Source organism: Anoplopoma fimbria, chromosome 19 (genome assembly GCF_027596085.1).
Source record: "Anoplopoma fimbria isolate UVic2021 breed Golden Eagle Sablefish chromosome 19, Afim_UVic_2022, whole genome shotgun sequence".
NCBI classification, from domain to species: domain Eukaryota; kingdom Metazoa; phylum Chordata; class Actinopteri; order Perciformes; family Anoplopomatidae; genus Anoplopoma; species Anoplopoma fimbria.
The window spans coordinates 15,469,114-15,489,806 of record NC_072467.1 but is presented as its reverse complement, the minus strand read 5'-3'; the positions used below and the strand labels follow the sequence as shown (position 1 = coordinate 15,489,806).

Sequence of the window (20,693 nt, the reverse complement as noted above, 5' to 3'; positions counted from 1 at the left end):
GCAAAAAAAAGTTCATGATACTTACACATTTTTATTCATCAAGATAATCTGATATACAATCGCCAGAAGAAAAAGCTAACTTTAGGCTATACAGGAATCGAGCCGCGGTCACCTGAGTGCAAGTAAAAACACAACGATGTTGTGAAGGCAGACTTGTCAAATTGATGACATTTTGTAGTCTCATTTAGCCACTTGTTAGCAACCGTAGTAGTGTTTAATTAAAAAAGCAGCATGCCTCACTGTGTGGAAGAGACAGGGATCATTATTTTATGTGAGACAACATCAGGCGTAACCTAAACATTGCTTTCTTAACATTTTAAAACAAAATGTATCAAAAAATACAAAGATGTGCATTTATCAACTTTTTATTAATTTATTATTAAAATAAAAAGATCGTGCACCAGCAACTTGTTAATCTCCTAAACACGTGTTAACAACAAACCTTATTTCAGGCATCTAACCAAAAACCCATTCAAGTGAAAACATTGACTCAAAGACTAGGAATCCAAAAGTGAGCAATTATGAGCAAAGATGAAATCATCAGTGTGAAACCGCCAAGTGGAAAACGGTTGCAAGTATCCCACAGTTTGAATGGTATACAGATGAATGGACCTGTTGGCTTCAGTCGCTTTTTTCTTATGTTTTTTCTTTCTGTCTGTCCTTCAGTCTGAAGCCGCTGGACATCGAGTTCATGAAGAGACTCCACGACAAAGTCAATGTCATCCCTCTTATTGCAAAAGCCGACACTCTGACCCCAGAGGAGTGCCAGCTTTTTAAAAAACAGGTACTTAATGATTATGTTTGAGTGCAGATAAAAGAAGCGGGATACAACATGTTAATAAGAGTTGTTGGTGGGCATATTTTTGAACTTTGGACAGAGCCAGGCTTATGCTAAGCTAGGCTAATTACCTCCTGGCTCTTGCACCATACTTCATGCATTGACATGACAATGGTATTAATCTAACTCCCAGAAAAACAAGCGAAAAACATGAAAGATTGTAAACCTTCAAGAAAAATGAAAATCCCTTTTTGATCTGTATGCAGACATGTATTCTGTACTTCATACGTTTGATTCTGTTTTCTATTTCCTTTCGTCAGATAATGAAAGAGATACAGGAGCACAAAATCAAAATTTATGAATTCCCAGACACGGAGGACGACGAGGACAACAAGCTCGTCCGAAAGATTAAGGTAATGGACACGATCCTGTTCATAATTTAGAAATGAATTTAAGGGCTGACAATCTCCTTTGTAGACGTGCTCATTGAGAACTTTTACTAGTGATTGTTGTCTATGTAACTCTGCCCCGGTAACCGCCGCCTCTGGTAAGAGCAAGCATAGTGCATGTGGTAACATTTTTCACCTGCATCATGTCGACCATCAGTGACATTTACATGATTAAAGGTCCTGTCACAGGAGCATTTTAGGGCCAGTGTTCAGGATTAAGTGGGATCTATTGGCAGAAACGAAATATAATATGAACAACTATGTTTTCATTAGTATATAATAACCTGAAACTAAGAATTGTCTTCGATTCTTATCTACATAGGTAGATCGCATTGTAGACAGTAATCAGTTAATTCCAATTGAGCATCTGCGGTGGAATACACCTACATTTAAAATTCATCTCATGTGAATTTTGACATGTGAATCGGCCAGTTGACCACAAGCTTAGCGTATAAGGAACAGAGTCCAAGATGGAGGACGCTGTTGTAGCTTATAAACTACATTGTACCATCCAGTTATTTTAAAGCCTGCTGTATAGGACTATAAACTGCTCTTCAAAAAAAGCTACTTTTTTTTATAAACTGATTGAACTAATGTTCTCATTAGCAACAGAGGGAACTATCTTGATAACTTACAGTTAACAAGGTAGTTAGCTTGGAATGTTTTTTTTCCCATATCATGACTATTGAATGAAGTGATAAACAACCTTATAAAAATTGCTAATTGCTTGCTTGTTCCTGGCCTGCTGGTGTGTTAGCAGTTTGCATGCCAGCGAAAGTAATTGATTATAACCTTGTATTTAGTCCCTACATTACCAAGCATTTAGCACCAACTTGGTACCCAAGACACATGGATACATGTTGCTGTGCCACTTTTTGGCACGTTAAAAATATTTGAATCTGAGTTTTAGCTAGTATTCAAGTTGCACTTAGACTGGATGAAAATTTGAAAGTAAAAATACTAATAAGCATGTCAGCAGACATGAATATCCCAACCCAAAGATCCGCGCAATTAACACAAATTAAACTGTGATAACAGCTATGGGTCAGTTGCCACAGGAAGTGACCAATGCAGCACTGAGGAACAAAGGAGTCTTTTAGCTTCCAGCGGTTCTTAGCAGTAAAATAAAGTTGTTTATCTCTCCAATCCAGGAGAAGATGCCACTGGCAGTGGTCGGCAGTAACGTGGTGATCGAGGTGAATGGCAAGAAGGTCAGAGGTCGCCAGTACCCATGGGGCGTGGCGGAAGGTAGGTTCACTCAGGTCCACTGCAAGAAAAGAGGGAAACGGCTACCAATTTGTGGCCGAAACCAGAAAAGAAGCATTTATGATTGGAAAGTACACAGGTGGCAATGATTAGGTTTTGTTTTTGGCAGTTTTCCAGAAAGACATTTGAGTCACACTATGTCTTTGCACCACAGCCAGACAATGAGACAGTGTGAGAGACAGGCTGATGTATGTGGGCGTTTGAAAGTTGACGTGTTTGAGAAAGTCCAGCAGTCACAGTGTTATCTCTATCATGACAAATGATGCATGGTATTCCTGAGAGTGTGGTATGTACCCTGTATCCACTGAATGTATTAACTACCAGGTAATACAATGACTTGTCAAAATGTACTCTTGACTGGCAATGAGTTGATGAACAAATACAACCTCTTTAAGTAGGAAATAAGTGCCACATAGCACATGATATTAAAACACTTGCTGGAGCTTGATAGGCATGTCTAGCAAAAGATTTTTGATTTTAGAATAATTTGGTCATTTCATTATTATTGGATTTGTAAGAAAAACAAATGGTGATAGACACATTTGATCACATTAATAAGGTAACGCGTGGTCAGCTTAGTCTCAGTTTGGGCTCCATTTTATGCCTTGCAATATGATTATGAATGCAATAGGAACGCAATAATAGGGAACTTCTCCAAATCTGTCACAAATGTCCGCTTGGATTCAACGATGAACTGATCAGATTTTGGTGGTCTAAGGCCACTGTGACCTCATATCCATCCCGCTCTCTTGTTATCTCAGGAACGCCTTAAGACAATGTCTTCAAATTTGGCTCAAACTTCTACTTGAACTCAGGGATGCGAGAACATGCCCGACCAATTCTTGTGAACGTGATATGTCTGGAACACCTTGACGGAATTTCTTCAAATTTGGCACAAACGTCCACTTGGACTTAAGGTTGAGCTGATTAAAATTTGGTGATCAAAGGTCACTGTGAACTCGTGTCCGACCTATTTCTAATGAACGTGATACGTCAGGAATACCTTGGCGGAATAACTTGAAATCTGACCATTACATCGACTTGGATCAACGATGAACTGATCAAATTTTGGTGGTCTAAGGCCACTGTGACCTCACAAAACATGTTTTTGGCCATAAGTCGAGAATCCATATGCTAATTATGGCAATTACCCCCAAATGTCTAATAGGACAAAATTATAAAGTGAGGACATTTTGGACAGATATGGATGTAAATAATACGGCGAGTCTGAATCCTCTTTTTCTTTTTTTTTATCGCATGCAACTGTGTCGATGTTCAGACAATAGTTAAGTGGTACAGTTTTGTACATTTTTGCATAGAGATGACATTTTTTTAAACTTTCCCATGTCATGCTGCAGAACGCCTTTTGAGGCTTTTGAGTCACAGAGGGTAAGTTGATAGGGGAGAATAGAGGGTTAACAGTGACAACGACTGTTGGACATTGGGATTAGCTAAATAATTAGATTGCATTTAGAACCTTTGATTACATACAAGTTGATAAGGTCAAGAAAGAACTTCCACTTTTAATGAGAGGGTTTTCTGCTTTTTTGTTAGAATTTGGAAATAAATGAGGGCAACACGTTCCTAAAGAAATGTTTACATTCTGACAAGTTTAAAATTACCTGGCAGGCTGCTAATACATTGTAACCTTATACTCCCAACTGTCTTCCCCTCAACACAAACTCACGCGCACACAGTCCTTCTAGTAGCGTTGACTTGACCCTGATAGGGATTCTGGAAAAAAAGGAGGATAGGTAAAGTGCATTATGGGATATATTGTTTCAGTATTGCAGTAAGCACATACCAGTATCACCTCCCATACTGAACTGCTGTTGGTCCTACTGGTGTGTTAGTTTTCCTTTGTTGTAAAGTCCTCTGAAAGATGATATGTTGTATATATCTTTGTATAAACTATTATACCTTTGTTGCTCTGTGGTTGACCGTTTATCAGTCTTTCACTTTTTTCATTCCTTCTTTTCTCTCTTTTTTTTCTTTTTTTCTTTGTCTGTTCTTTTCCATGACTGACAGAGGGCATTTTTGGTAAACAAAACCATCTTTCACTTTAGTTCAGCCTCATTTTCTCCTCCTACTCCTCCTCTTCCTCAAGAGTGTCCCCCAAACTCTCCATCCCTTCCTTTCCCTCCACTTTTCTGTTGCTGTGCTGTCTCATCATTAGGCTGATGGTCAAACCAATGCTCTGATCAGACTTGGGCTGAATTTTTTTCTGAAGTGCTGAAATACACCATATTTTGGAAAACATTTGAATACAAGGAAGAACATGGACATGTTCAAATGTGAACGTATAATATCTTGAAATACAAAAGAACATAGACACTGAAATCATTCACGTGTACTCAGTAGAATGTTGGTCCCATTGCTCTTTGCTGACACTTTACACCATGCTAAATGAGCCACTAAAGAGACTTCCCTTTTACAAGAAGGCTCTAGTGGCAATTAATAATATAGTATATTAATAAGACATTTTGAAGACTAAATATTGGTTACTCAGTGTAGCTGATATTATGTTTATTTTGGAATGGGATACCACGTGTGACTCTTGTATGGTAGTGTCCCATCCGCCTGGGACACTACCATACCATACCAACAAATATTTTAACAATGAACAAACAGAAGTCCATTCACACAACAGCAGTATATAGCTCTTATGCTACAGCCGACGTCATCAAAAATATGCGTCGCATATTCCGCGTTGACAACAGGAATGGCATTTTGCCCCAGCCATCCAGACAAGTTAGCAAGCTTTAAACATTGAATCAGCAACATGTCTGTTGCACGTTCGGTTGTCAGAATCGATCTTCCAAAAGCTGACTTAGGTTCTTCAGGTTCACGACCGTTTCAGAACAACAAGTGTTTCAGTTTAACGAGTGACCCTGTTCACTCGAATGGGTCCGTGGTTGCTCGTAGTAACTAAAGTAAATGGTTGGTAGATAATAAACACAGATATTTAAAAATTGATTGAAGGCTTTTAGGAGGACATCTCCTTGTTCTGTTGGGTTTTTCCACAGCTGCCATCATTACAAGCAACGCATTCGACCCTGAGTTACCAGTTAACACGGTCACTGGTTGAACCGAAACAGCGCGTCATCTACAGCTGCAAGTTATTAACCGTGTTGACCACCACTGGACTGTTTATAGCGTCCATTTAGCAACTAAATAAAGTCAAACCTTTGAGTCTATATCATGGTGTTTGACGTTCTCTACATGAACACAGATAACAGAGTTGATCATCTCGTGACTTGTAGCTCATAATGTCTCTCTGGTATAACTTTAGACGCTAGGTTTCTCCACCAAATACATGTATAAACCTTTCCACTTAACATTTGGCCACTTGATAATGTATTCTACCCACTCACTGATAGAACACGGATCTGGAAAATCAAGGTGTTAAGGCAGCATTCAGTGTCTTTGTTGGTTATGTTCTTACATAGCTTGACAAGCTGTTGCACTCCACTGTACTTCCGTTGCCAAACTGCGTGCGCACACTTACGTACGACATCACTGTTTGTAAAAGGGTTTATAGCTTGGTGGTTCGATGCCCTACTCTTTCATCCTTATACCATTAGCCTTACCAATATTCGAGTATGGTTGGTAATATTGGATTATTTTAGTTAATAACAGTTACATTGGTAGTGATTTATATGGTAGCAGATAAGGAATAGAAATGTTTACATTTTGGGATGATAAAATGTCTGGCTCAATACATATCTAGATTGTTTTTAAGGGATCCTTCTCAAAAATGTTGTTAATGTTAAAAAGTAAATATCGGCAGATATGTAGTGATTCATTGGTTGATCGGCTGCTACCTCAAAAATGAAATATCTGTTGTGCTCAAATGTAAATCCTACCAATCTCTGGAACCAAACTGTCAATCTGTACTATCATCCCTTTAAACAACTACAGTAAGCTTTTTCTTCTTCACACTTTTTAGACTGTAAGACATTGTGCTCAAAACCCAACCCCCCACCAAAGGGAAAGACGAACCGGGCTACACCAGAGCAAAACCCACTATATAAACCAAATCGCATCACTGTCTCATTCCAACTTTCTTTAATGTATTCCTCATTCAAAGGAATATTTAAACCGTCTCCACTCTTCCTATTGTCAGTTAGTTAATTCTAGATATTACTACGGGGCCTGTAATCTACCAGAGGGACACATGAATGATTATGTTTCTTGTCTGTGTTTTTAGCACTTAATTCAAAAGTCAACCCATAAGACAACCTCACTGTATGTTTTAAAGGATCATTCCAGTCTTTTACAACTTGGGTCTTGTTTTGATAGCTTTGCCTATTATCTTTCAGTTAGTCACTACAGGGATACATACTCATTTTAAATACTTTATAAATGAGACCAAAAGACATATTTTGGAAACCCTAATAAAATCTCCTGCGACCAATCCAAACTACTTAATTTGGGAATGACCGAACCCAACCCTAATTTGGGAATGACCAATCCAAACCACTTAATTTGCAGGTAACACTGCAAGTGAGCACACATGCAACTCTGCTAATTATCCCTCATTGTACAAGGCAACTACAGCATGTACAGATGTTAAACAGTTTGGGTAACAATTTTACCATTTGTCTTTAATTTCTCTTGTGGGTTGGTTGAAAACCTTTCTGACTTGCTAGTGTTTCTTGCATCAGCATTCTTTTTAATGTGCACCCAGATCTAGGCAATTAACTTAGGGAGTATAATATTTTCATTACTTGTAAGAATAATGACACAAATTCCCCAAAAACAAGACCAAGGTTGCAATAAACAGGAATTATCCCGCAAGGTGCAGCGTTTAATGAGGCTTAATTGACACATCTCTCAAAATCCGCCTGGTGTTATCAGCAGGTTTAAAAGCCTCCACATATTAACCCGTCTCCCCAGGTCTGATGCTGTGAATAGTCATGGAGAAAACTAGAGGCTGTTTTTTGTGCTGAAGCTACAATAAGAACATCGCTCTAACGCTGTGGTTCCCTTCTTTGCTCCCGTGGTGTCCTGTGCCGATGCACGTCTCATTTCAGTCCCGCTTCGCCACACGATTCAACTCGCCATGTTGTGCCAGAGTTGAATTGGTTGTGTTGGTGCAGGGTCGAGAACGCTGTACAGGCCTTGTTGTATCACTAGACCAAAGAGCCGGGGTCCACCATCCTAATGCATCGCATATAGATTCATTACAGATTCATGAGCAATTAATGCTGAGTTAGTGTTTTCCATAAGGGCATGTTAGCAGCTAATTTATTTCATCAAGGTAACGTGGTTTGGAATCATGGCTTTTTAGCATATCTGGAATTTTAAGACTTTTAACGGAGAAACATGTGGTTGAAGTAGTTGTGAGCTCTTGTTTCATTAAACCAGTGCGGTTCATCATCATCATGGCCTAACTACACACTGCTAGTAGGTAAAGCACTCAGGCTCAAAACACCTGATGGACTGACATCATTTTCCATTAAAGTCCATGATTGACGAATAAAAAACAGAAATTATTATTTATTTTTTTTAAAGAAACTGGAGATCAGGTGTTTTCTGCCATTAATCAACGTATAAGATCTGTATGCTATTAGTTACAATCTTTTTTTTTTTCCTACGACCCTTGACCTCCACTTATTCCCTCATTGAGACTTGCACCCCCAGCTGGTCATGCCTAGATTCCCCATATAACACCCCGCCCTCCAACCACCACACTCCCTCTAAAAGCCCTGCACTCTTTAGTCACTCAGCTTGGACACATGCAGGCTATGGTGTTGATCCGGGCCAAATCTGGTGCTGAATCTGGGCCAAACACGGGCCGGTTCTGGGCTCGAAACCGGGCCATGTCTGAGCCATGATAAACCCAGCTGCTCCAGACCCAGATTTAGCCCCTCCCCCCCAGCTCGGCGCAGACAGTAACTGAAAACCCGTACCCCTCCCCCTCCGTCAGAACTCCCTCCTCTAGAAGAGACAGAAGGTCAATGGCTGGCTTGGGAGGCCAAGGGGCGGGACTTCTTAAGTTTCATCAATGGTAAGGTGTCCTCCTTATTCGCTCCCCTGATGACGATTGACTGCCAGCGGGGCTGAGGCTAACCAATAAGGACGGACCAGCGTATTTGACGAAGAGGAGGCAGGAGATCCACCACGTACATCCCCAGCAGCAGTTTATCAGCGGTCCTTTTCCAGAATCCCATCTGACCTTGTACCCATGTCTTTGTTGTTAAGATGAAAAACTCACAATCACCTAACCGTAGCATGTTGAAATGAGACCAGATCTGTTTTCAGTTGTCTGACCAAGAACTCTTCTAACTATGTGGCGTCAACAGTGAAAGGCTGTGATCAGATAGGAGGCTATTATGTTTTTCGGGTTGTCCTTCCGATTCATTATTATGAACTCGATATCTCTGGAAATGCCTGAAGTGAATTTCTTCAAATTGTCCACTTGGACTCAAAAATGAACTGCTCAGAATTTTGGCAGTCAAAGATCACCATGACCTTGCGTCCGTCCCTTTCTTGTGAATGCGATATCTTCTGAACTACTCGAGCAAATTTATTTCAAATTTTCCCCTTGGAATCAAAGATGAACTCATCAAAATTTGGAGGTAACTGCTGCCTCACCAGAAAAGTTGTTGGTCGTAACTCAAAAATCCAAATGCTAAATATAACGCGACAAAAACACAAAAAAATGTAACACGAAAAGAAACACGACTCCAAATGAATGCTAAAGTCGCTCTGCATCTGCTGCTACTGATCACGTTTGTTGTAACTTTCTAAGCTGGTAATGTGTCACTAGCAGCGTTACATTAGCATATTTTATGCGCATTTTGAAGTCTTGCGTTAGAAATGCTAGATGTAAACGGCAAATTTAATAAAACGTCTGCAATTGCGCCAAAAAGTTTTAATGCTCTGAAAAGGGTTGATGCACTAAACGGGATATGGAAACACCTTTGCCAAATTAGTTCTGACCTAGCAAAAATTTAACTTCTGTCTGCGTCTTCTCTGACATATATATTTATATATATTGTCTTTGTAACCAGACAGCATGAAACATGGCCTATGGCAGCTTACATGAAGGAAATTCAAACTTGTCCAACTGAAACAAATTACTGAAGACCTCTCTCAATTTCCTCTCGTGGATCAGCCACTGCAACTTGTTTTTTATGTTTCCGGTTCGCAACCTTTACTTTTTCTTCAACTCCATTTAATGGTGAAGGCGTAGCCTAGCCCATACCGCCAATTTCTGACGGATAAATTCAGCCTAGAGTAGTTAATTCGCTCCAGACCAGTTGATGGAAACGCGCCTGTTGCGACATTTTAAAAGTTTGCATAGAATGGAACACTGCTAGTGTTGGGGTAAGCTCTACAAGCTGTAAACACAAGTGGCCAAACATCTTTTAATACAGCTTTGAGCCGCGTTAGTGGACAGTTCAAACACGCTTCATGTACAATCGTAGACCGTGGGCCTCTGCAGATGCATTCAAACCAGCAGCCACCACTGAAGCATACTTAGCTGGTGCACTGTGGCCTTTTAAAGTTTGTCGTAGGCAAAAAGCAGATGAAAAACAGAATGTAAGCCATATGCTGAAATGAAAAAAAACGTCCTATGTGATTATGGCCTAATGTCCCTCTGCCCTTTGTGCTCTGTAAATGTGCTACTACTACTCGTATTGTACAATGCCTCCTTATACTGTCACGTCTCTCAATACACCCTTACCTTTATAACCTATGAATGAATGAGTGAATGAACTTTACAGTCTGTGTGTTTCTGTACCATGAGGTCTACATAGAGATTATTAACAATAATAATAGTTTCCTCTATATTACCATTACTGTATATGCTTTATCATGTAAGTAACACAGTAGTCATGATCCTACTCACCAAAAACACAGTAAAGTTTGTTTCTGCTGGGACTGCTGCATAAAGTGAACACATAGCCAGAGACACACCCAATTTACACAGAGTTCTTTTCAGTTAATTAGCACCTGTAAGACAGGCTGATTATTCACTGTTTCATGTATAGTTATTCTGATCTGTGCGTGTCTCTCTCCCTGTGTGTTTCAGTGGAGAACGGGGAACACTGCGACTTCACGGTGCTGCGCAACATGCTGATCAGGTAAAACAGCTGGACATTAGATCCCAAACTTCATCTTCGGATTTCAACTTGATGTCTCACCCAGAGAGACCACTAGAGGCCGACCAAGTCCTTCTCATGCCCACATTAGTTCACTGTAAATGCATTATATAGTCTCAGATGTGGCAATAGTCAAAGTTTGATATATGTGCTTTTCTTTTGTAGCAATAGCTTGTTCCCTCATAGAGAGCTGCAGGGATGATGCATTTTCATAAATCAACCAAGAAGTTAGCATCACACTGGTACCCTCCACAAAAATCCAATGAAACTTTAACATTGGATTTTTGATTATTGCACAAAATAAACTTTGTGGCAAACAAACAAATATAATTTTCTGCTTTTCGGAATCATTCCTGCAGCTATCTATACATGAGCTGAATCTTTCTTCTGGGATTATCTCTTCTATTCCATTCCTCTTCCTTTCTCCTCATCCTCCTTCAGGCACCTGATTTGTATCTTCTTCTTCCCTTTCCATAGGACCCATATGCAGGATCTGAAGGACGTCACTAACAATGTCCACTATGAGAATTACCGCAGTAAGAAACTGGCTGCCGTCACCTGTAACGGAGTGGACACCTCCAAGACCAAGGGACAGCTCACTAAGTACGCCTCAGTCGCTAAACTACTGCTCCTCTCATTCTAATGAATAGGAAAACACTACTTTACATATGGATACAACTTTCCTTTCCCTATGTTTTTAAGTTCTATTAAAGGTGAACAAAACAAATCCCAACTAACCTCTGACTTCGCTGTGGTCCACAGGAGTCCCCTGGCCCAGATGGAGGAGGAGCGCAGGGAACACGTGATGAAAATGAAGAAGATGGAGGCAGAAATGGAACAGGTCTTTGAGATGAAGGTCAAGGAGAAGAAGCAGAAACTGAAGGACTCAGAGGCCGAGGTGGGTTTGAGGATCACTGTGTGTCTTAGAAAGAGAAAGATGATAAGTGGTGGGAATATGATGAGTTTATATTATTTTTCACTGTCATCATTCAAGTCGTCGTTCCAACAGGATTCAATTAATTAACCTCTTAAAGTCAAATGACTCATCTGCAGCTCTATACTGTGGCTTTTTCCAAGAACTCATGTTGATTTATGTTCCAAATAAATCAATATTATATCAGATTTTTTGCCGGTCACACACACAGCGCCACAGACAGACACACACAGACTTGTCATCAGTGTGGAAGTTCTTCCAGCGTGAGTGAAGAAGACATAAAGCTCACAATTTGTAACACATGCAAGTCCATAAAGGGCGTGGAGGAACAACCCTATAGAACATTTGGGACGACTTTGATATTTTATGTGAGAAAAGCTCCTTTAACTTGGTGCAATTTTGAGAATCTGTTAGAGATATAATAGTTACACATGTAAATTACAAATTTCCATGAAAGAAAAGTAATAAATATGTTTGTTTGATACTCACAAATTATTTGTACCTTGGCCACACGATTCTAATTTTAGTAACCTGTGTTAGATCATAGATGTCGGTTACACTGCGAGAATATTTGCCATTCTAAATGAATGAACCAGTATTAAACTGTAGGTAAAGAGAAAACCCAGTGAGGCTTGAAGCAATGGTTATTTAGGTCACCAATAGAAATTACACTCTATACTTTGAAATTGTGGTTTGACAAAACAAAGCTAGCTGATCACGAGCTATTGAAGGAAACATACAACCTGAGACTGAGTCCCTCTAACCTTTTGACCCTCAGCTGGAGCGACGCCACGAGCAGATGAAGAGGAACTTGGAGGCGCAGTACAAAGAGCTGGAGGAGAAGAGACGAGTGTATGAGGACGAGAAGGCCAATTGGGAGGCTCAGCAGAGAATCCTGGAGCAACAGAAACTGGACGCATCCAAGTAAGTAACAGTCCTACCTGTGAACAGCTGACTAACATAGTGTATTTGTTAAGTCTGCAGCATGTCTTCTGATTGACACATGTGACAAAATGTCCTTTGACAATATTGTTGGCATGATTTTTCTAAAAATAACCATTAACTCTAGTTCATTTCCATTACTTTGTCTACCTGTGTGCAACATGGAATTACATAATGTACTATCGTCACCTCATTTGGCACAAAATCTAATGGAAACTATTATATCCAAGCAAACACACACCATGGATATGAAGTAATACTGTCTCTGAATTTTAAGTTTTTTAAATAAATAAAAAAGGTTCAAATAAATCTAGAGTGAAAAAAGGCCTTTATGGTGGAGGTAAATGGACTTTCCTGTGTGCTTTAAAGAAAGTTGAACATAACAATTGACTGACTGTGAGCTAGTGTCATATGCACTATGTTCTTAGTAGAAAGTAGTCCCACTGAAGATTGACAGTTTGCCTTTTAGTTTTGATCAGGTTCATGTTTACACAGATTTTTTTTTTTAATTGATTACATTCGTAACTAACCAATCTATAACTCTTCAAGCATGTTCATTACATGTGTAATATCTTCGTATACATATGTCTTGTGTTCTTCCACAAAACTTAGGACCTGTGTCCACATAGGATATTTTTTCTGGCGCTTCTTTTTTAAATGTTTCTACGACAACAATATCTTGACAACATATCACCGCTCTACCCACATTTGTATGATAGACTAGCATCGCCCATTGCTTAAGCACCAACCAGAGGATGCCTTACCCGATACTTTGTAGGAACCAACTCATCACCACTCGATCTGAGGAGGACGATACATCGGAGGGAACGTGTCCTCCCAACTCCTTAGATTTTTCCCACAAACGGGCGTTTCAGACTTCTTTATGATAGTGTATGTAGACAGACACTGCCAAATCAAGCTTATCCTCCATCTTTTCTATTGTGTCGTCATTAGAGCTTTTTCTGAAAAGTTCAGAGATTTTCAACTTGCAGCGCTCCGACCAGCCGAAAAAAAAAAAAAAAAAGGCGGAGCGCTCAGAGAAAAGAAGCTGGGTGGAATGCTTTCTCTCTAGGCGCCCACTTACACTCTCTCTCTCTCATTGGGAACAAAGGGAGAAAATGTTGGCGCTCAGAAAAATATGCAATGTGGAAACACAAGGGTAAAAAGGGCTACATCGAATTATTATTATGTTGTGTTCTCTATCTTGTAAAAGGTCCTTGAGTGAAACCACTTGCTTATAAGATCGCCAAAAAAACATATAAATCTGCTTCTAAAATGAGAAAAGCTGCTATTAATTTTTTGGTGACTTGGTTGACCTGACCGTTAAATATGGCTACAGTTTTTTCAATTACATTTTCCATGTAGTTGTACAACATTGTGAAGTAACGTTCTCACTTCTCTCGTTTGTCACACAGGACGATGGAAAAGAACAAGAAGAAAGGGAAAATCTTTTGAAGAGACGCGACCTGTTTCCTTCACTTTTACACAAACTCCATATTTTTCTTCATCCCCCTCTGAAGTTCACATGTACTGTGGCCCTCCAAACATACAAACACCCAAACATACAGAACACTCACATTCCTCCGTGTTACATTTAACACGCACCACGTTGTGACACGGGCGCCATTTTCCACACACACATATACAGACACACACATGCAAATGCCCACAAACAGTCCACGTGCTCTCAGCAGGTTCGTTACCGTATCCGTTGAAACCTTTTTCATTTTCACGGGGAACGCATGTTTTTGTGAAATTCTATTTTCCTATATTTCCTGACAAAGAGGAGAAGCTGGAGTTCCTCTGAGCTACAGTACGGAAGTAACACATGGCAGGGACCATGCATAGCCATGTGTACACATGTAGTAGTTGTGTAATCTCTAGATATATTCCATAGATCTGCAGGTAGACGTTCCATCCTCTCTCCTCCACGCTCGAAAAGTGCGTACACAGTAAAACAGTCATAAAGACCTCATTAAGGAAGGGAGAGCGTATGTGAGTGAAGGTAACTGAATGAGGTGACAGCAGAGGCCCGGGCACAGGGGGATCAATCAGCAAGCCTTCTCTAAAAAGTAAAGCTAACCGCTAACTGTTAGCTATCCGCCAGCATGCTAGCGCTATTTAGTACTTCTATTTTCTCAGCATGGGGGTTTATTACCTCATGTTTACTCCTCAATAGACGGTACAAGTACTTCTTTTGAGTATACTGCAACAAGTTAGCTAACGGAACTTCTTGTTCTGTAAGCAAACTTCTTGTTCCATAAATTGCTTTTAAACATATATGTACCATTAATTCCTCTCTCATAACTGTCTACAAACCATTCCTCTTTTGGGTCTGACAGAGGAGATTCATTTGTTCTTTTAGAGTTCACCAAGCTCAATGTGAAAATGCGCCCTTACAAGCCAATTATCTTATCGAAGGGTTTTTGTTTAAATATTGCAGTGACCGGGCCTTTAGGCAGGATTTACATTAGTGCGTGTACGAGCAGGTGTGTTTTCTTAAAGGGCCAGTGTGTAGCATTTTTCTGGATCTATCTATCAACATAGGATGGGGTCCTCTCTATGGACTCCGCCTTGTTGCACCGCCATGTTTCGACAGTAGCCCAGAACCGACAAACCAAACCCTGGTTCTAGAGAGAAACTTTTACGTTTAAACGTCACCTCATGGCCACCGTAGTTCTCTGACATGCTTGTGAAACTGAGGTAACATTAGCCACAGCATCAAAACCGTGGTCCCACCTGTAGCCGTCTGAATCCAGTTGCTCCTGAAATAGTGTTATTATGGCATGGATCACCTCCGAGCAAGCCTAACGGCATTACCACAGTTTTTACTCTGTGGCTCCGTTACACAGTTTTGTAAACAGAAGGATGAGCAGAGGAATAATCAGTTGGTTGCAATCTGCAAACCTCACCACTAGATGCCACCCAATCCTAGACACTGCCCCTTTAAATGCTGGGTTTGGGGTCAGAGAGGTCAGCTGTCTGATCTGAGGGAGATCCGAACTGTGTGCAACATAACATTGTCATTGCAGTGTGTGTTTGTGTGTGTGTTTCCTATTTAAATAGAAGACATTATGCAAAAGCTTCATCGGTGTCTACCACGTTACAGGTCACAGTGATTACAAAGATGTTTTATATTGTGATTTCAGTGATGGATGTCGTCATAGATCTGAACCCTGATGTCCAGCTTTTTTGTAATAAATTTCCCTTTGTGTGAAAGGGACAATTCATCAAAAAGCTGAAATATTCCCGTGACCCTTCCTCTCTCCCTGGACTCCACACGAAGATAAAAGTTTGGAGAAGTTTGCCAATTCTGCCATAGCTTTGTCTCCGACTTCACTTATCGAATATCATACATAACCGCTTCCTCCCGCAACCAATCATCAACCGTCTCTTACAGAATCTGTAAAGACGTCAGAAAGCAGTGAGCTGCGACACATTGGAACCTTTAATATACCTTTTCCAAGAGCTCCCATGTTTTATTTTCATATGATGATGATAATAATAATACTATATGTAAGGTTGAAGAACAGCTCCTTAAAACCCTTGTAGTTTTCTCAAACCACTCACAGAGTAATCTGTTATTTTAGTACCGTTTTTCAGATCGACTGCAAACTTCATGCAGCATTTCAAATATGACCTGTATGGATTAGTTCATGATGGAAATGCTTATATTGTGTACATACAGGAGGCTGTTCAGTGGCCTTTTTTTTTTTTTTCTTTCTTTTTTCCCCACACTATTATAAGCCAGGAATAACAAAAGAACTTGTACTCAGAACTATTATGTAAAACCTGTCTTAAGAATACACCAATGCATTTCCAATACGTTTATTTACGCACACATATACCGTATACATCTATGCCAATGAGTACACTTTCTCAGGACCGCTCTGTTATTATGTATTTTCTCTTTTAAGTCCGGAGAAAAGCAAGTTAAAAATAAGTGAATTTTTCTTTGAAATGCTTGTGAACCACTTCCAATAACACCAAGTTAAGATAGATAAGTTTAGGTGGACTTTTTTTGTTTTTGTAATATTTTCATTTTTTTTATGTGTACACTGTTTACTGCTTCTCTTCTTTGTTCTCTCTCTAACTGTACATTATTAATATTAAAGTTGACATGGTTATGCTTTAACGCCCAACATGATATTTTTTATCACACTCATGAAATGAATCGTTTAACATGGGGTCAAACATTTAAAATATCTCTGGATGGGGATTTTTTTTTTAAACACAAATATGTAAATATGTATTGGTACACACTGTTCTGGTTCAACATTATCAAAAAGAAAAAAACTACACCGTAAATGGGAACTGCGCTTTATGTTGCAGGCCGTATCCTAAAAGCATGACAGAGCTTTTTTTTGCCTGAGAGACATTATGTTTACGGCTGTCCGTCCGTCTCCATCTTAAGAACACTTTGAGGAAATTTCTTCAAATTTGGCAAACTGATTATAATTTGATGGTCCAAAGTCATGTGACCACACAAAACACAATTTTTTGGCCATAACTCGAGAATCACAAAACGCCCTTGGTGGAGGTAATGTGGAGACTAAACCCTGCAGGAAAAGATCAGAAAATTGTGATGAAACACTGAGTTTCTTCACAGCTGATGTACCCGTTCACTGAGCATATGCATATTTGATCTCCAAAACAGTTTGCCTGTCAAAATAATCTTAAATCAAAACTCTACACATAAGTGGTGTGTGACACACACTATAGCTGTGAGGAACATCACATTGGTGAAACAGCACTGACCCTTAACGAGAGACTGAATGAATACTGTGAACAAAATGAGCAGTGTGTAAACACCATACCAGTCTCTGGAAAAAAAAAAAAGGCAACACTGCTCATATCCATAAACCTAGAGAATCTGCTGCTTCAACTTTTCCTTGTCTGGTATGAGCAGTTATCGAGCTAAATGTTTGCGAATTTTTGCTTACTTGACATAGTTATTGGTCTGTATTACTGAGTCACTTCTGTGACCTCAAGACTCTCCTCTACAGTAACTACCTTACACTAGGCTGGTGCCCCTTGTGGCCACTAGTATATTGGGTTGCTGTAGAGGTGCTAAATTCGAAATTCATAGTATCACCATGATACAGTGCCCTTTACGGTGGATAAAACATGATGACGTTCGTTTTCAGAAACCCTTCCAGTGGAAAAAACGAGATGCACTGACATGAAGGCTGCCCTGCATGCTAGAAAACTTTCTCCGCCACTGAACTTAACCAACCCTTGACCATCAACGTTTCAGAAAGTAAAATACATGAGTCAGACACTAATTTGGGTAGAAAGAATGGTGAATGGTAAATGGACCTGAACTTCTAAAGTGTATTTCTAGTCTTAAGACCACTCAAAGGGCTCTTACATTACATGTCATTCAGCCATTCATACACTGATGGTAGAGGCTACCATGCAAGGTGCCACCTGCCCATTAAGAGCTCCAATGGACATTCAGAATGTGTGGTAGGTGCAGTCAGGTCTAAATTGAAACCTGAGACCCATTCTCTAACCCTATACCTACTGTACTTAACACACATAGCCAGCAATAAAGTTAAGACATTTATTAAAATACAAAGATGATGTTTGGCCTGCAAATCCAGGCATTGATTAATCACAGTATTATACGATAATACATCTTCAGTGCCGCTTATTGTGCAGCTGTTCGTAGACGTCCATAGCCCACTGGAACGTTCTACTGTAGCAGATCTGTCTCCTTTTGATAGTCTTGACTCTGTAAAACATAAAGAGAACACCTGTCTGTAGGTTTTCCATCTTTCTATTCATCATCTCATCAGTTCCCGTGACAAAAAATGAAAAGAAAAGTGTAACAAACTTACATGAAAGCCTGCTTCAGACAGGAGCTGTGGGTCTTGGTTATGCTGGAGACACGCTTTAATGGCAAACTGTGCGTGGAGACCTTGAAGCAGCAGTTTCCAGGCGCTGTGTTGTACTGTGGAGCTTTAGCTGTGAGGAAGGTGAGACGGACAAAGTCAACACAGACCCATCTGTGAACAAACTGTAAAGATGATGAGGAACAGTCACAGATGACTCACGCATGGCGTTGCAGCAGCAGGCGGTGAGCAGCAGCAGGCCCAGAGTGAAGCAGAGAGTCCTCATGATGCTGTCAGAGATGATGGTGGTGATGATGTTCTTCTTCTCCCTTTGCTGTGATCAACTCTTCACACTGCGTCCGATATAAATCCTGTCCATTGAGGAACCGAATGTATGATATCAGACATTCGTGGGCAAGAATTCCCCGACACCTACTCAGAACTTCCACTACGAAGAGACACTCGAACGACGGCTGTTATCTAGTTGGGGAGGGAAGTGACAGCAAAGGGACTGGCTGCAGATTTGTTGTAAAGATTAAAATCAGCTTCCCACACTCAGAGAACAGAAACTCAGCGTTTATCTTTACATCTTGGTGTATTTTGAGTGAGGGGAAAGATTGTCATGGCATTTAATTTCATCATTCAGTACGTTTTCAACAGCGTCAAAGACACACTACATGAACACTTTTTTATTTAGATAAAGAATGTACTCAAGTTTGAAGGGACAGTGTCTAAGTTTAGTGGTTCCAACCTGGGGTCACACTCATGGAGAATTTATACAAACGTCTGTATAAAACTAGTTAAAAAGATAAAAAATGTTGTCCTCTCTCAAAAATAGTTGGCTAATTGTTTAGTTTACTCATGAGATGAGCTTTTAACATTTCATCCTTTACATTCCCAGAAGCAGATGGCAGCAATGCTTCAAAAACAACCCAAATGCACTCAGAATGTCCAGGCATGCACAATGTTTGCTAGTCAAAACGTTTGATGGATTCCATGGAATGCACTATAACTTTGTACATCGTCATTCAAGGTAGAAAATTCGTAAAAGATGAATTTAATCTGTAACTGATTTATATGATTAAAAAAATAAACAGAATCTTAAACCCTGCTATTGGATGTTTCTTTCACAAAAATGCACCTTAGAAGTTGCAGTAAACGTGTACCTCAATGTTTTTATGTACACAGGCTTATTATACCTTATACTTTTTTTTAAAGAACCAGATATTTTCTTTGAATTACTTAACATTGTCGAAGGGTTCAGTTAAATAAAGACAACATGACATTCAGGCAGAATGAAAGGATTGGACTGGCTCTTAACAGGTTTTTGTCAGAACATTTGATTTATGGATTGCTGTCAAGTTGTAAAACATTTCTTGAAAATGACTACCAACCCTAGCTTTAAGATGGATCCTGATTCATCTCTTGATAATGAAGCCCCTATGAGATTATAGATTATAGTCAAAATCTATTTTAAGACCTTTATTTCACACCTTAGTGCTGATAATTCTTAAATGCATACTCGTAAATTAATGAATTTAATGAAATTATCCAACTGAAAATCTTTGTCAAGGTGTTCTAGAGAGGAAAGCATAGAAATACTTTAGACATTTCACAGAGAGCAGGAGGAATGTGGTGTGAATACTGGCCCAGCAGCTTGTTTTTGCCCTGGCTCCACATAGCAGGTAGATCCACCAACAAAAGAAAACTGGATCTGAGAATCTAAACTGACAAAATCAGTGTAGAGGTTTGCATCGACATATTATGTAACTGCTTACTGGGCACAGGCAACATGAAATGACCACAAAGAAACAGAAAACGACTACAAAGAGACACAAAAAGACCAAAACAACTCCCAAAAGATGCCAGACACCTTCACAGAGACTCAGAATTACTACAAAAGGGGCCAAACAACCACAAAGACACACAGAATGACTACAAAGAGACACAAAGCAACGACAGTGAGACACAAAACAACTAAAAAAGGATGCAAAACGACTTCAAAAAAAGGGCAAAACAACCACAGACAAAAAACAACTATACAACAAGACAAAAAGAGACCAAAACAACCACAAAGAGATGCAAAGAAGCTGCAATAAAACAAAAAGTGTCTCACAACACCTATGAAAAGGGGCAAACCAACCACAAATAGCCACAAATCAATAACACAGGGACAAAGAATGACCAGAAAGAGACACAAAACAACGACAAAGAGACACAGGATGACTACAAAAAGTAACAAAGCAACCACAGACAAAAAATAACTACTAAAAGACAAAAACAATTACAAAGTGACTCAAAACCACAATAAGGAGACACAGAAAGACAAAAAGAGACCAAACAACTACAAAGAGATGAAAAACAGCTGCAATA

General features: G+C 39.7%; 2 protein-coding genes across 4 annotated transcripts in view; one reads left to right on the top strand and one right to left on the bottom strand.

Moving 5' to 3' along the window:
* Positions 1-16,617, top strand: part of LOC129107812 (septin-7-like) — a 57,199-nt gene extending 40,582 nt beyond the window's left edge. For all 3 annotated transcript variants that reach the window (XM_054619369.1, XM_054619370.1, XM_054619368.1), the window contains 8 exons: positions 667-784; positions 1,099-1,191; positions 2,379-2,475; positions 10,538-10,589; positions 11,085-11,210; positions 11,370-11,505; positions 12,320-12,465; positions 13,899-16,617. In XM_054619369.1, coding sequence (XP_054475344.1) covers positions 667-784; positions 1,099-1,191; positions 2,379-2,475; positions 10,538-10,589; positions 11,085-11,210; positions 11,370-11,505; positions 12,320-12,465; positions 13,899-13,938 — 808 coding nt within the window. In that variant the 3' untranslated portion in view covers positions 13,939-16,617. The remainder of the gene's footprint in view (positions 1-666; positions 785-1,098; positions 1,192-2,378; positions 2,476-10,537; positions 10,590-11,084; positions 11,211-11,369; positions 11,506-12,319; positions 12,466-13,898) is intronic.
* A 1,509-nt stretch (positions 16,618-18,126) lies between these two features.
* On the bottom strand, positions 18,127-18,769 carry LOC129107944 (C-C motif chemokine 4-like). Its single transcript, XM_054619555.1, has 3 exons — positions 18,543-18,769; positions 18,327-18,453; positions 18,127-18,220 (listed from the first exon to the last, which is right to left on the bottom strand). The coding sequence occupies exons 1-3, from the start codon at positions 18,604-18,606 to the stop codon at positions 18,127-18,129; spliced, it is 285 nt and encodes a 94-aa protein (XP_054475530.1). The 5' UTR covers positions 18,607-18,769.
* Between the last annotated feature and the right edge of the window lie 1,924 nt (positions 18,770-20,693).